Below are 15926 nucleotides of genomic sequence, written 5' to 3' on the forward strand. Positions count from 1 at the left end.
AGGGTGGGAGGGAGGGAGACGCAAGAGGGAAGAGATATGGGAACATATGTATAACTGATTCACTTTGTTGTAAAGCAGAAACTAGCACACCATTGTAAAACAGTTATACTCCAATAAAGATGTTAAAAAAAATTTATCTGATTGATATATACACACTACTATATGTAAAACAGAAAACTAATAAGGACCTACTGTATAGCACAGGGAACTCTACTCAATACTCTATAATGGTCTATACGGGAAAAGAATCTAAAATAAAGAGTGGATATATTTATAACTGATTCACTTTGCTGTACACCTGAAACTAGCACAACATTGTAAATCAACTATACTCCAGTTAAAAAAAAAAATTGATCCAAAAGATGGTAGGAGATAAAGGGCAAGTGCTGGAGAAATGTCCACAAGTAGGCCTCTAGTTATGTTTCCCTCCATTTATCTCAGCACCTTCCATTCCCAACAATCTAAAACACATATCTAGTGATGTCCAATTCTCATGCTTAAAACCTTTTTAATAGCTCTCCACTACTTTCAGCATAAAATTACAACTTAATCTGGCATACAAGATATTCTATAATTTTTTAAAAAACGTACGGAGCACCAAATATATGAAGCACCGTGTAAGTGCTGGCTATAGTTAACAAAACAGGCATGATCTTCATGCTAGTGGACTTAATGGTGTAGTTGAAAAGACAAGTGAAAAATAAGCTTGGGGGTTTGCTATAGAACAGGAAATACTAGGCACTGTTTAGATGCTTCTGGGAATGTTTCAGAAGGAAGGAGACCAATAATGTAGTAGAGATACTAACAAAAGAGCTGAAGGCCTTAAGAAATGAGAGGGGATGATGGGATCCCCTCATAATAACATGGAGTGACTGAGTTTTGATAAAAGGGATCCTTCAGCTGTAACTGGAGAGAAAGGTTGGGTGCTGAAGCAGATACATTTATAGATTTGATGGTGGGAAGATGAGTTCCATCTTTTGATGGTTTCTCAATGAAAGGCAAAGTCTTCAGTAAGCTGGAGAGGGGAGAGAATACATTAAACGGTCATCTCAGAGGAGTAACATGAAGTCATACTGGTTGCCTATTTCTCAACTCCTAAATCTCCCTAGTTGTTTCACTTTTCTGAGATTTTGATTTTATTTTCATTATTCCTTTCTGGAGAATTCCTACTTGTTCTTCCAGATCCATCTGGGCTATCACCTTTTGTGCCACACCTGGTACCTACCTCACTTCCATTATAATGCACTGATGTTTGTATTTGCTTCCCCTACTAGACTAGTAAACTTCTTGGAAAGCTTGGTCTGTATTCCTAGTGTGGGACCCATGCAGGATATTTAAGTAAGGATTTTCAATCAATGTTTAACATAAACAGACATTTTGTCTGTGGAATCTATGACTAGGAGAATTTATTAGAGGAATATGAATGTGTCAGGATTAACAGTCTGTAGAATAAAGCCACTCATTCTGTGTCCTTTTAAAAATGGCAATGCATTATGGACACACCACAACAATGGCTTTCATTTAATCCTTTTGTTTTATTCAAATGCCAAAACAAGTTTCAAGATACAAATCGTAGTTATACTCAGTTGTGTTTAATTTAAAAACATCAATTATGCTTTAACTTTCAAAACCAAATGTAAGTTGTTGTGACTAAAATATCTCCCAGTGCATTTCTGGAGGACTGCCTTTAATATATTTAGTAGCTACTCCAATTTTCACTCTACAAAAAGGAAAATGATGAGGCTGTAAGAAAAAGATAAGGAACAGTTATAATATAAAAGACTTCCTGAGAAGAACTTCAACCATTACTAGGGAGACCAAGAAAGATACCAGTTTCTGTTCTATACTCTAGCAACCAGGCTTAAATTAAACACTTTGCAAAAGTGCATTTCTGGTCCTACCCCAGCCATAAATAGATATCAGACATCTCTTATTAGATCACAGAAAACCCAATTTCATCAACAAGATGTAGAATTTGCTAATAGCTTAGGGTTCTTTTCCTAAGAAAATGGGGGCGGGGGCAGTAAGAGGAAAACTCAAGAGTTTATAAACTAAAAACTGAAAACAAATGTTTAAAGGTACTCTGATTTAAACAATTTCCAACGAGGCTGAACTGAAGGAACAGTATAGGAACTTCTATCAATATAGTGGGAAAGAAAAAAGTTTAAAAGGTACCCAAATATTTTAATATTTATGGAATCAAATGAAATAATTTTCACTGTTAAGTCCCCCAAATTTCCCTCACTGTTTAGTTTTCTTATATAATGAAAGTTAATAACTTTAGTATGAACACATTCCCTTCTGCTGATAGCATAGATTTTCTTTAATATTCTATGAAGCCAAAGAATTAGACAAATATCCAGCACCAGAAAACAACAAAAAACTAAGTACTTTAGGTAAATGTATTAGGATATTTTATTTAGCTCAGCACATGGCTGTAATGCTACTTTTAGAATTAGATGTAGTCTTTTTCTGAAGATTTAAGGCAGACTTCAATTCCATCTGCTCACTCATGGTACTAAAATGGACCAAAGATGGCAAATAAATCAGACAAGTCAGCAAGAGAATGGCCTTTTTTTATAGTCCAACGGGGAAGTTTAGTGTCATGCATTAGTGGATAAGACTAAGAATACAGCTAAACAAATCATCAAAATAAGGTTCTTCAGGGTACTTTTTCCATGAAATCTTTAACTACTTGGAAACTACCTGTTCCAATTTTTAAGATGACAAAAATTCTAATATTTTCAGGAAACAAACATGGGTAGAAAAGGCTAAACTAAAGAATGGCATCCCAATCTTCAATTTTAAAGAATTTATTTTTCCATTTATAGTTACATTATTGTAAAATCCACAGTTATTGCAACACCTGCATTGCTTAAAAGAACTCCTAAGAATTTTTTTAAAGCATATTTTTTAAAAACCAAACCAAAATAATGTACATTTTGTCTGAACATTGTGTCATTAAAGTCCATGTAATGTCAGTCTGTATAAATCAATGTGATGTTACATTATATACATGATCTGATTTTCATCCTAAAAGCTTCTGACCATGTATGATATCCAAGATAGATCCAATGCTTTTAATGTCAAACTGCAGAGACAGTTATGATCCTAAACAAAAGAAGGAAAACTTTATATACAGGACAGAAGTCTGACAGTTTAGCTGTTTGCAGCATCTGCTTGACGAGGCCATCCTTCTTCTTCAACTCCAGAGTCATACTCCTCTTCAGAGGATTCTTTCGTTGGAGCCCTATAATGAAAAGCCATCAGTGTTTTTTGTTTTTTTAAATAAGAATTAGGGGTAAACACAACTTCTCAAAAAAATGAATAATAAAAAATTAATCCACTTAGCTAGAAATGACACACAAAGAAGGAAAATATTAAGAGCACTTCTAATATTAAGATTGCTTAATAGTAAAATATGGGAAACATTTAGAGCACACAACCAAAAACTACAAGTAGTTTTCCCAAACAAATTTTTTACTGAAATAAATCAACAACAAGGCTTCAACTGTGAAGGCCTTTCCTCCAGCAAAAAAGTAGAATCTATTACTTTAACGAAAATGCTTGACATTTAGCATGTCAGTGGTAAAGAAGTGGAAAGCTTCTGATCAAACCCATATGACTCAAATTAGTCAAAATTATGATCAGACCACCACAATTCCTTTATATATTAATATTAAACAATAAAAATGAGAGATTATATCTCTTTGAATAAGTAAAGGTTGTTCAAAACCAATCAACTGCCTCATAAGTTACCTTAGAAGATAAGCGTAAAACGTAACATACGTTGTGACAGAAATCTAATTTGTATGTAGGTAACATTAATGTCAAGCAGTGTTTAATAAATATTTATTGACTAGATAGGGGTCAGTAAACTATAGCCTGCAGGCCAAATAAAGCCCATCATTTGTTTTGTAAATATTTATCTGAACACAGACATGCTCATTCATTTATGGACTGTAGCTCTAGTGCTATGAGGGCAGAGTAGCTGCAATACAGATTGTATGGCCCTGAAGTATTAATCTAGCCCTGTACAAGACAGTTTGCTGACCCCTAGAATAGTTAAATAAAGCAGTGAAAGATATGTCAAATTTGTCAATTGATAAGATACAACTAAGAGAAAAATTATGTTGTCAAAGTTTTGGTCTTATGTGGGTCTTCCCTGGTGGTCCAGTGCTTAAGAATCCACTTTGCAATGCAGGGACACAGGTTCAATCCCTGGTCTGGGAACTAGGACTCCACATGCCGCAGGGCAACTAAACCCGTGCTCCGCAACTACTGAGCCCACACGCCACAACTAGAGAGCCCACACACTGCAATTACTGAGCCTGCGTGCCACAACTAGAGAGCCAGAGCCCACGGGACCACAACTAGAGAGAGGCCTGTGCGCCACAATGAAGAGCCCTTGCACCACAATGAAAGATCCCACATGCCGCAACAAAGATCCCTCATGCCACAACTAAGACCCAACGCAGCCAAATAAATAAATATTTTTAAAAGTTTTGGTCTTATGAAAGACATGAAACAAGTAATTCATAAATTACAGAATTAGCAGCAAAGTTCATTTAAGTATTTTCATTTGGATTACTTTTATATCTTTTTTGATACTTCTTCCTTTAGGAGAAAAAAGTGGAGACTAATTTTTTTTTTAATATTTATTTATTTATTTGGTTGCACCAGGTCTTAGTTGCAGTAGCTGGGCTCCTTGGTTGTGGCATGCGAACTCTTAGTTGCAGCACGCATAAGGGATCTAGTTCCTTGACCAGACATCTAACCCGGGCCCCCAGCATTGGGAGCGTGGAGTCATCCACTGCACCACCAGGGAAGTCCCAAGTGGAGACTAATTTTGAAGATCAATTTTCAAGACTCAAAACATCATTTTATAAACCAAAATTAGAAAATTTTTCTACAGAAAACTTGAGATAACTGATTCCTTTATGATTTATAAGGATTTTTATACAATTTTATGACAGACCAATAAACCATAGCAATAAAAAGCCTATCTTAAGCTTTAGATCTGTTTTAGTTTGACAATACACTTTACCGGATGTATCCTGGTTCCTTCTTTCCTTCTACTACTTCTTTGTCAACCTCCACACATACAATATCAGAATTGGGGACTTCGAACATTGGTTCTAGTAACAGCTTTTCCTAAAGAGATAAAAAAGTAATGAATTACATGGAAAACTGAGGTTACATATAAAATGCTTGTATTCTATAGGTTATCAATCGAATTCATCAACTCAACAAATATTATGGAGTCCCTTTTATGCACCAGTAACTGAATGTTGAAAAGTCAATGTAAAAGCTTTCATATTCTTCATATTAAAACAGCTTCTAACTAAATTCAGAGAGAAGTCATTCTATAAGTGAAGGCTTTTTTGTCTGTAGTTCTGCCTACTTAGGTCACCATGCACATAAAAAAGACTGTACCTTCATTTTGTATGTGATTCAGATGTTACTCAGAAGCATTCCTGACATACTCTATGACCAAAGGAGGTCAACTAGTAATCCTTAATTTGAAACGATTTAATCCTAAATCATCTCTACCAAGCTATGACTTCAAACAGGCATTTGTCTCAAGTGCTGCAGTAGATCTAAAGTTATTTGCTAAAGAAAACTAGTTTTGCCTATGAGTAGGGGCTGGATTATATTCCATCTTAAGGAAAATACTGGTTGAGTACATCAAATTTTCTAAAAATGTCAACTATATCACCTGTTCTTCTAGTTTACATGCTTATAAATCTGTCACAACACCTGAAGTCCAGGCCTTCATTAAAGAGTAAAATCTCAAATTGTGATGGATGTGTAGTTCTAATGAAAAAGTCCTACTGAGATGAGAGAAGTAATATTTAGCAGTGAAATCCTCAGAGAACAGAATATGTGCTTGCTTTGGGAGCATGTAGGGAAATAGTAACCCACTGTACAGCCAGACCTGGGGGAGTAGGGGAGAGAACTCTTAAGGAAGAGGGTGGGTGGTGACTCAAAGTAGGCTGGGTCTCTAGGATTTGTAACAAAATAAAAACAGTTCATAACATACTGAAGAATTTAGGGGTAAAATGCCACAGTATCTACAACTTAATTTCAAACAAAAAACAACAATGAGGATTTCAATGGTTCTGAGAAGGCACTCTGGAGCTTAAGTCTAAAGGCCTATGAAGCGTTTTCTGAAATTCTCCTTCCCATGATCCTGATTTCCTCTATTTCATTAATCATATTAACTGTATGTCCTTTGTTGCAAACACCTTGAAGTTCCTTTTTAGAAAAAAGAAAAATATAATATACTGTGACCAAAAAAAAAAAAAATCACAAAAAATATTAGACCAATTTTCTGGATGTATTTCCAGAGGAAAACATCGAGGTTTAATATTCTCAAAATTCAGACCAAGAAATAATCTAGTTTCTGTAAATGTATGCCAACTTACCATTATGGACCGGAGGCCTCGTGCACCTGTTTTTCGTTCTAGTGCCAATCTGGCTATAGCTTTCAAAGCATCTTCAGTAACATTCAGTTCACACTACAAACATATTCAAAAGAAATAACTCAGATAATACTTGATGATATTTTCCTAATATAACCATGCAGTATTTGATCTACTATTACTACCTACCACCATTACTGGTCTTTTTAGAACAAAAAGAGACTAATGCCCTGACTTTACAGGTAAAGAAACAAGTTCCAGAGAGTTAAGTACACTGATTCACTAATACTCAGAAACACAAGGTCAGAATCTTTGTGTCTTGACTGACCCTATCCCCTTTCAGACTAAAGCATTTTTAGACTGTAACTCAGTTTCTGGAAAATACTCATTCTAAAGAGTGTTACTAACCCTCTCATCCTATAGAATAAAGGTAAAGCTTTAGACAAGTCTCTCTAAATTACCACAAATTCCAAAACTTATTGAGAAGTTAATATACCCTCCCCAAATCAAAATACTCTGGAACATCAGATTTTATAAAATCTTGGTATTAAACAACTTTTGTTTATTAATTTCTACATCCAGAAAATGTAAAATTTAAGTGAGGTAATTATCTCTCATGGTGCTTCAGAACCTTGCCTTCAAAAAGCACTTGTTTCTATGAATTAACCTATGGGAAGGTATCAGTATGAATCAAAAGTTTGTCCTTAGTCCCTGAAGAGGTTTTCTACATTATGTGGATTTTCTAGGACTTTATTCAACATCTATTGAACCCCTGTGTGTTTATATATTAGAAACTGAGTGATGAATCAGACACCACCTTTGCCCTCAAGAAACTTAAGTGTATTGGGTGGTGACAAATTGGCAAAAGAGCATTTATAGCATAGTGTTTGCACATGGTGCTAAGAGAGAACCAAAGTGGGGGCATCTAAATAAGGCTAGGGGACCACTGAAGGATTTTTAAGGAGGGAAGTGAAATAATTAGCTTTGTGTTTATTCATTCAGTAAGTATTTATTAAGAACTTAATATCTATTTGTTGGACACTGTGTTCAATAATTTTAAAAAGATCCACTCTGGAAGTAAAGTGGGAGATGATAATATTTTGGTGGTGGTGGTCAGAGACAGACTTTAGATAGGGAGACCAATTAGGAAGTAAATGCATGGGTCAAGGTGAAGAATGATAAAGGAGATTGACTTGAGGTAGGGACAGTGGCAATGGAGAGAAGGAGACTGATATTTTGAGACACTAGGTTCAGAAAACCCAAACATTTGCTATCTGATTAGATATATGGCTCCAGGTGTCTGGCTGCAGAGAAGTAGATGTGAGAACTAACTTTAGGAAAAAGTATACCTAGTATGTCACAATGAAAGCATTTAGAATATCAAGGCTGAAAAGACAATCCTGTGTGCCTGGCTTGAGGGGTTAGGGGTAGGCTGCTAGCACAATTTCTCTCCATATATATCCTTGGGCTTTAAGCTACAATGTCGATTTTAATTAAGAAAAAAATAAAGCCAACTCCTAAGTGTCTAATATGACACAACGTGCCTTCCCTGATTCCTGGATCCATATTTACTGAGGAACAGGCTGGTATTCCAGATTAAGTATTGCTTTTTAATTTGTTAGGCTAACGTATGTAGAGTTTCAACAGCAAAAAAAAAACCCCATAAATTAAGTAAGTATAAAAAATAAAAATCTAACCTTATCCATGCTGAATAAGGCCTGGTACTGAGGAATAACAGCATTACGTGGCTCAGTTAGTATTTGTACGAGTGTTTTCTCATCTAGGCTATGCAAAGGAACTACCACAGGCAACCGTCCCACAAACTCAGGAATCATGCCAAATTCAATGAGATCTCTGGCTTCCACATGACGTAATAAACGATCTTTTTCTTCAATGTCTTGGTGAGTATTTGATTCTCCACTTCGATTGGCAAGGTCTGCAGCAGCTGCAGCCCTTCTGCCTTTTCCCAGATTAGATGGTGTTCCAAATCCAAGATACTGCCAAAGAAAAGACAGGTATTATAAATAACAGAATGAAGCTGCATTGTGCTCAGCATTTTACATGCATATCTCATGCCATCTTCACAACAGAAGAAAGTATTATCATTTATATTTTACAATGAAGAAAAAAGGCTTAGAGAGGTTAAGTACCTTGACCAAAGCTCTCATTGCTGCTAGTGGTAAAAGCCAGGATTCAAACTCAGCTCTATCTGCCTTCAGAATTGAGAACCTAACCAACTCTCAAAGAATGAATTCTAGTAAAAGTAGGTAAGTAAGAAGTGTGAAGGGAAGTCCCTTAGAACTCATATAATGATGTTGCAGGATTTTTCTGAGACCTCTAGACTAGTGTGGCTTCCAAAATGTGCAAGAACTGTGGAAACAGAGATAGTAATTATTTTGTAACCAAAGTCAGTTTTGTAATACTGTAAACAGGAGTAGTGCCTATGGAACAAGCAGACTTAAAACGAAATTATCCACAAGTGTCTTAAGTCATTGCTAAGCATTCTATTAAAATCGTGATTTGGGGTTGCATACTATGAGTTAGAATATCCTATGAGTTAGAACATCCTATGAGTTAGAATAATTTAGATTTTATAAAGAACATGTAAGGACATCAAACAAAAATGGTAACTTTGCTGCAAAAAGTTGTGTAGCTAAGGTGTATGGATCTTGCTTTAGTCAGTATAAAAGAACTATACTCCAGGCAACTGTCCGAAGTTTAATTTTGATAAGTCATACAACTTTTGTCAAAAGAACAAGAGAAGTACATGATATATTAGAAGACAGCTAAGTTAAAAATCCATTCCTGATACTCTAAGCTGTGTATGTGGACAGTGTATCAGAAAGCAAAATACCTTTCATTCAATAATTTAAACATATATTAAGCATTTATTATATATACAATATAGGCATATATAGTGATAAATATATATACACATATTTATTATATATATGGATACACATTTATTAAGCATTAAGCATTATTATAAAACACTGAGGATACAAACTTGAAGACAGCCCTTATCCTAAACTAAAGGGACTTATTTACAGTGAGAACACATGAAGATATTAAAGCATCATAGGTGCAATGAAGGACAACTGTACAGGAAACTACAGCAGTGGAAAGAAAGAAAAGAGGAAATACTGGGGACGGAGGGTAAGAGGTGACCAAGAAAGTCTTCACAGAGGAACTGCCTAATCACTTAACAGACTGAGTGTTAAAGAATGAACACGTATTACCACCCAATACACTTATGGATTTGTTTGAGCAAGAAATAAATGTTTATTGTGTTAAAAAAAAATGAACACATATTTGCCAACTGGACTGAGGTGGGGAGGACATGAGCAAAGGCAATAGGAATAAAATTTAAGACTGCAAGCAGTTTCATATGGTTAGGAAAGAGGTAGAGGTAGAGGTATATTATTTATATTGTACTCCTGGCTTTCAGTGAGGTTTGGTAAAAACAGTAGCCAAATGGATGTGTTTAATCCTCTATAAAATCACTGTTGCAGACTCTCTTATGTCTCTGTCTTCTTTTCCTAAAAATCTATGTGACAGGGACTTCCCTGGTGGTCCAGTGGGTAAGACTCCACGCTTCCAATGGAGGGGGCCCGGGTTCAATCCCTGGTCGAGGAACTAGATCCTACATGCATGCCACAACTAAGAGTTCACATGCTGCAACTAAAGATCCTGCATGCCGCAACTAAACATGCCACAACGAAGATCCTGCATGCTGCAACTAAGACCTGGCACAGCCAAAATAAATTAAAAAAAAAAAAATCTAAGTGAAAAACTCTTTTTTAATCTTTGTCTCTCATGAAGACATCATACCCTTCCTCTTTCAGGCAATAAAAACTAGCTCACGATTTCTCCCTACTTTTCATTAAGAAGTTCAAAGCTAAACAGAGTGACTTAATTTCCACTAAGTTGAAATGACCTAAACCTTCCTTTTACATGTTTCTGATATCTTTACTAATAATACTTTTAATTGTTCTTTTCTAAATGTTTCTAGCTTCAAATTCTTTTTGTAAGTATGAATTATAAATAAATGTAAGAACATGGTCCTTGCCTTTGGTTACAGAATTTTGAATATAGAGTTCTCTCTCTTCCCCACCCTCCCCCATCTGTCTCTCTCAAACACATGCGTGTGTGTGCATGTGGGCGCACACACAAAGAAATAATTTCTTCTTTCTAATTTGTTAGGCTAATTTATACAGAATTTCAAAAGCAAGAAAAACATAAATTAACTAATATGAAAAATAAAAATCTAACCTTATTGAGGAATAACAGCACTACCTGGCTCAGTTAGTATCTGTACAAGAGGTTTCTCATCTAGGCTATGCAAAGGAACTAACACAGGCAACCATTTATTAGCAGCATTAATTTTTTTTTTTTTTACTACTACTAAACTACTACATTAGTAGCTACTACTACTAAACTAAAAACTAAAGTAAACTACTAAACATGCAAGGCCAAGGAGACTTAAAGCAAACAATATAGCAAAGAGGTGATCTATGATATATTCACTTACGTAGAATATATTGTATAAAAGGTATCATTTGTGGCTATTATGTAAAACACAAAAGCACGGAAAACAGGCAAGTTTTCGGGCTTCTTGCCACTATGCTGACATTACATTTTATCATAATCAATCAATAAATAGGTACTGGGCATGAACTTTGAGGATATGAAAAAATAAGTTCCAGTTAAAATCAAGGCTTATAAGAATGTTTAAGAAACATCTATAAAACCAGGTGGGATCACAACCCTTCCCCCAACCTCCAAACTGCTTTCCTCCATTTGTGAATGTCAGCAGTGATCTATGAAGACTCTATGGGCAGGAGCAATGGAGACAAGCTCTTTACTGGGCTCCAGTGAACTGGGCAAGAGAAATGAGTAGAATTTTTATTGATACAGCAGCTACCTCAAATAATAAAAAAACTCCTCAGATGAAATATAAAATTGAAATCATCAAGTTATATTTTAAAAATGCCCATATACAGATGATATTTAGAAATCTTCCAAACTACTACTCTGAAATTTTAAAAAGAACTAGGCATATATTTCTGGTATACTCTAAGAAAACTCTAACTCGTAAAAATCCACAACTGGCAGCCAGCAGATATGAGATTAGAAACTGAGGGTCCATCCTCTAACTTCAAATGCTCTCTCTCCTAGTAATCACTCAAACTTACCTTTTCATTTTTTCTCCTGCTGATGATTCTGTCCAAACCATTGAAAGCACCAGATGCAACAAACAGGATGTTTGTTGTATCAACTTGTACCGTTTCTCCACGTAGCTTACGGGAATTCTTTTCTGGAACATTGACTATTGTGCCTTCTAGTAGTTTTAATAAGCCCTAAATAAAGAATAAATGATTTATGGCATCATCATATAAGCGTATTATTTATTCTACTTTAGGTAATGGGATTCAATGGGGAAAATAATATGTGGTTATGGTCAATGAGCATAACTGAAGAAAACTCCCACATTTCTATAACTAACATGAAAATCTAATATACTATCACATTAATTATTCATAAATTTATTTGGAATAGTTATAAGACTCCTGATGCATTCAGGAAACAGTCAACCCAAGAGGTTGTTTTTGATAGTAAAGACATAGTTCTGACATAAAGATAGAATTATGGCTCTCTAAGATGTTATCCAACCATGATGGGAACATTCAAAATTTGAAAATATTTGAAGATTTGTCTTTCATGCAAATTAAAATTCTATTCTACTCCTAGTGTTAAACTTTGAGAATACCTATATTTTGAGATGCCTTTATAAAAAACATCATCCAGCACATTTTATATGTGCTGTACCTGTCTATGTCTTGGTCAAAAAAACAAAAGCAATTTTCCTTACCCTGTAGTTTATGTCATAATTAGTTACCAGTAAAAGGTCAAGTTGCCCAATAGATCATTATGACTTTAAGTATGACTCTATAAGGCATAAAACTCTATTTTATCTTCTAATTAAGTGAAAAGAATAAGATACATGTACATAGTTCATTTATGTCTAGTTAGAACCAGAACTTTCTTCAAGAGTCCTCTAGAAATGTTTAACTGGGCCTTTGTGTAATAAAACCAACAAAAATTAAATTTATTTCTTTAAAATATTTTTAATTTACTAACAAAGGTAATTTGGTATTTAAAATCGCCAACAGCTTTCTCTTAGGACCTGAACTAAATGGTATGTGGAGTCTGGAGTGGGAGAAATAAACAAAACAGAATCTAATTGAATGTGAAACCAAACGTACAATATTTGGGAGGTTGATGTACTCCCTTCCTTTTAGTGGGCTTGAACAAAATATTCAACTGCTTACTTGCTGAACGCCTTCTCCACCTACATCCCGTAACTGATGAATGCCTGGCACACTGCCAATCTTATCTACTTCATCCAGAAAGACAATTCCTATAATTTAAGGAGGATTCTATTTATAATATGAAAAAGATATACACAAGATAACTCAGCTTTAAACGACTAGGTAGCTAGAGAGCAAGGTTATTTAATCTTTAACACTTAACATATACAATGGCTTAATACTATAAAAATACACTGCTAGCTTTCCCACTCATTTTGTGCAAATGTTTTACAATTTATTCTACAGAATATCACTTGGGCATGATAACCAATTCTCTATGACAATAGTTATCTACCCCACTAATGTTTTCAGGTTCTTTATTCTAAGAAGCTGAGATAGAGGTATAGTGTGAAAGCAGAAGGTGGATACAGGGCTGGTATTAGCAAAATTTTAGCTTATTTTTTCCTATCTATATTCTTGTCTTAAAGGAATTTGGACAGGAAGCTGTCAATCTCCTCATGTAAACAAGGACAGATGACAGATAGGGAAAAGAGAAATGCAGCATCTATGACATCCCCTCAGTCAATAGTCTTATTTGTTTCTATATACATCTTGCACTCTCCTGCACTTGTCCTTGTCCCCTCCCTTACCCCACCCCAGCATTACGAGTCTAGAGGAAAGTCAGAACAGGAAAAACAATGATAGTATTAAGGATCTAATGGAATAGTAATTTAGTCTGTTTTCACCCTAGTAGCCATATTATAACATTAAGGCAAAGCAAACTATGTGGCCCTTAGTATGCTAGAAAATGTTTAACATAACTACTTTTATATAATTATAGAATTTTACTCGACTCAAAATAAAAATTATATTCTCTTGCTATTAGACTGCTTCCCCAACAGACTATATCTGGGGACAAACTACACTGAAACATACCTTGTTGTGCTTTTTCTACATTATAATTGGCATCTTGGAGCAGTTTGGCAATCACAGATTCAATATCTTCACCTACATATCCAGCCTGAGTCAAAGTCGTACAGTCACAGATAGCAAAAGGGACATCAAGGCATTTAGCTAGGGTTTGTGCCAGAAGAGTTTTACCTACAAATAGAAACAGTAACTAAAAATTTACTAAAAATATGTTGTCATACAATTTCTCTACAAAAATGCAAAACAAATTAAATGTGAAGAATGTATAATAAGAAAAATTAGTGTTACATCTTTTCTCTACTATTACTCAGATATAATGGTATGCTATTTTCATTATTCCTGTTAAGATATTAGGGACTGGCCTAAAGGGCAATACCAACACCTCAAATTCAGTTCTAAGCCCTGTATAACTACCATAAGATTGGCCTTAGATTTTCTTCTTAAGAATGAGAATCCCCCAGTCATAAGACACAGGTTACAGAATCATTTATATTCTATTTTTTTTAATGAGTAGTGATTTTTCAGTAAGTTATTTACCTGACCCAGTTGGTCCAAGCAGCAAAATATTACTCTTTTCAAGTTTTATGTCATCATGGGAAGAATCCAATACTTCACCTCCTCGTTTTTCCTGATGTATCTGTTGGTTTACTTGTTGCTGCATTGATGCTCCTAAAGCATTACCATGTGGACTAATTCCAGCAATCTGAAGCAACTCTGAAAAAATGACAAAGGAATTATTAGAGCTTCATTTGATTTCACTTGAAAAAATACCCAATAAAACCCTACATCTAAAACCAATCACCTATTTAGAAAAAATTTAAATATTCTGACATTTTGCCTTACCTATAAAGTAAGAAAACCTCAAATTATCTAATGACAAATGTACAATACACAATGATTATTCAGGGAACCTCAAGCAAAGGAAATGGATTATTTTTACCTTCCTTATTTATGTAAACTTGTATGAAGAATATACTTTTACTGAAAAGAAGGCAGTATAATAGGAGAACAGTGCTAGGAGTCAGAAAGCTTTAGCTTTGGTCCTTTGTTTGCCTCTAAACAGCTATATGATCTTGAGCAAGTCACATGTACACTTTGTGTTTCTATGCCTGTGTTTAAGAACAAAACACAAGGGCTTCCTTGGTGGCGCAGCGGTTAAGGATCCGCCTGCCAGTGCAGGGAACATGGGTTCGAGCCCTGGTCTGGGAAGATCCCACATGCCGCGGAGCAACTAAGCCCGTGAGCCACAACTACTGAGCTTGTGTTCTAGAGCCCGCGAGCCACAACTACGGAGCCCACGTGCCACAACTACTGAAGCCTGCGTGCCTAGAGCCCATGCTCCGCAACAAGAGAAGCCATCACAATGAGGAGTCCACGCACCACAACGAAGAGTAGCTCCCGCTCGCCGCAACTAGAGAAAGCCCGCGTGCAGCAACAAAGACCCCACACAGCCAATTAAAAAAAAAAAAAAGAACAAAACACAATTGATTTGGAGGCACTTTGAAAGATAAACAAAGGTATATTATTTTTTTCAGTACAAATGAAAATAAGTAGGGCTGTAGAGAAAGGGAAAAACATTGAACTGAGAAATAGGAAACTTGGGTTCTAGTCTCAGTTCTATTGTAGGAGCATGGCAAGTCACTTAGCTTTACTGGGCCTGCTTTCTTAGTGAAATTACTGAGACATATGACTTTTCAACAGTCTCTTCTACATTTAAAAATGATCCTGTGAGTCTACCAGAGAAACCAACTATGGTAAGATTCATTATCCCTGGCCCTATATGAATTCCTGATTTTACAGGATCTCAACTGGATCACTGCAGTTCCTTTATTAGAGACATAATCTTAACTATATGGGAATCATATTGTTGGCAAACCAACAGTTTATCAGCTGGATCCCTTAAAAACAGCCAATTAAAAAAAAAAAAAAAAGAACAAAACACAATTGATTTGGAGGCACTTTGAAAGATAAACAAAGGTATATTATTTTTTTCAGTACAAATGAAAATAAGTAGGGCTGTAGAGAAAGGGAAAAACATTGAACTGAGAAATAGGAAACTTGGGTTCTAGTCTCAGTTCTATTGTAGGAGCATGGCAAGTCACTTAGCTTTACTGGGCCTGCTTTCTTAGTGAAATTACTGAGACATATGACTTTTCAACAGTCTCTTCTACATTTAAAAATGATCCTGTGAGTCTACCAGAGAAACCAACTATGGTAAGATTCATTATCCCTGGCCCTATATGAATTCCTGATTTTACAG

The 15926-nt window shown here is 35.4% G+C and overlaps 1 protein-coding gene across 2 annotated transcripts in view; it reads right to left on the reverse strand.

Moving 5' to 3' along the window:
- Positions 1-1563: 1563 nt before the first annotated feature.
- The window catches only part of CLPX (caseinolytic mitochondrial matrix peptidase chaperone subunit X), a 36845-nt gene continuing 22482 nt past the window's right edge, over positions 1564-15926 (reverse strand). The window contains exons 6-13 of one of the 2 annotated variants that reach the window (XM_028495282.2): positions 14204-14380; positions 13673-13837; positions 12758-12846; positions 11621-11785; positions 8123-8422; positions 6429-6521; positions 5048-5154; positions 1564-3250 (exon numbers count right to left, since the gene is read on the reverse strand). In XM_028495282.2, the coding sequence (XP_028351083.1) occupies positions 3160-3250; positions 5048-5154; positions 6429-6521; positions 8123-8422; positions 11621-11785; positions 12758-12846; positions 13673-13837; positions 14204-14380 (1187 nt within the window). In that variant the 3' untranslated portion in view covers positions 1564-3159. The remainder of the gene's footprint in view (positions 3251-5047; positions 5155-6428; positions 6522-8122; positions 8423-11620; positions 11786-12757; positions 12847-13672; positions 13838-14203; positions 14381-15926) is intronic. The other variant, XM_007105139.4, reaches the window with a different exon arrangement.

This window comes from Physeter macrocephalus, chromosome 11 (genome assembly GCF_002837175.3).
Source record: "Physeter macrocephalus isolate SW-GA chromosome 11, ASM283717v5, whole genome shotgun sequence".
In the NCBI taxonomy this organism is placed as follows: Eukaryota; Metazoa; Chordata; class Mammalia; order Artiodactyla; family Physeteridae; genus Physeter; species Physeter macrocephalus.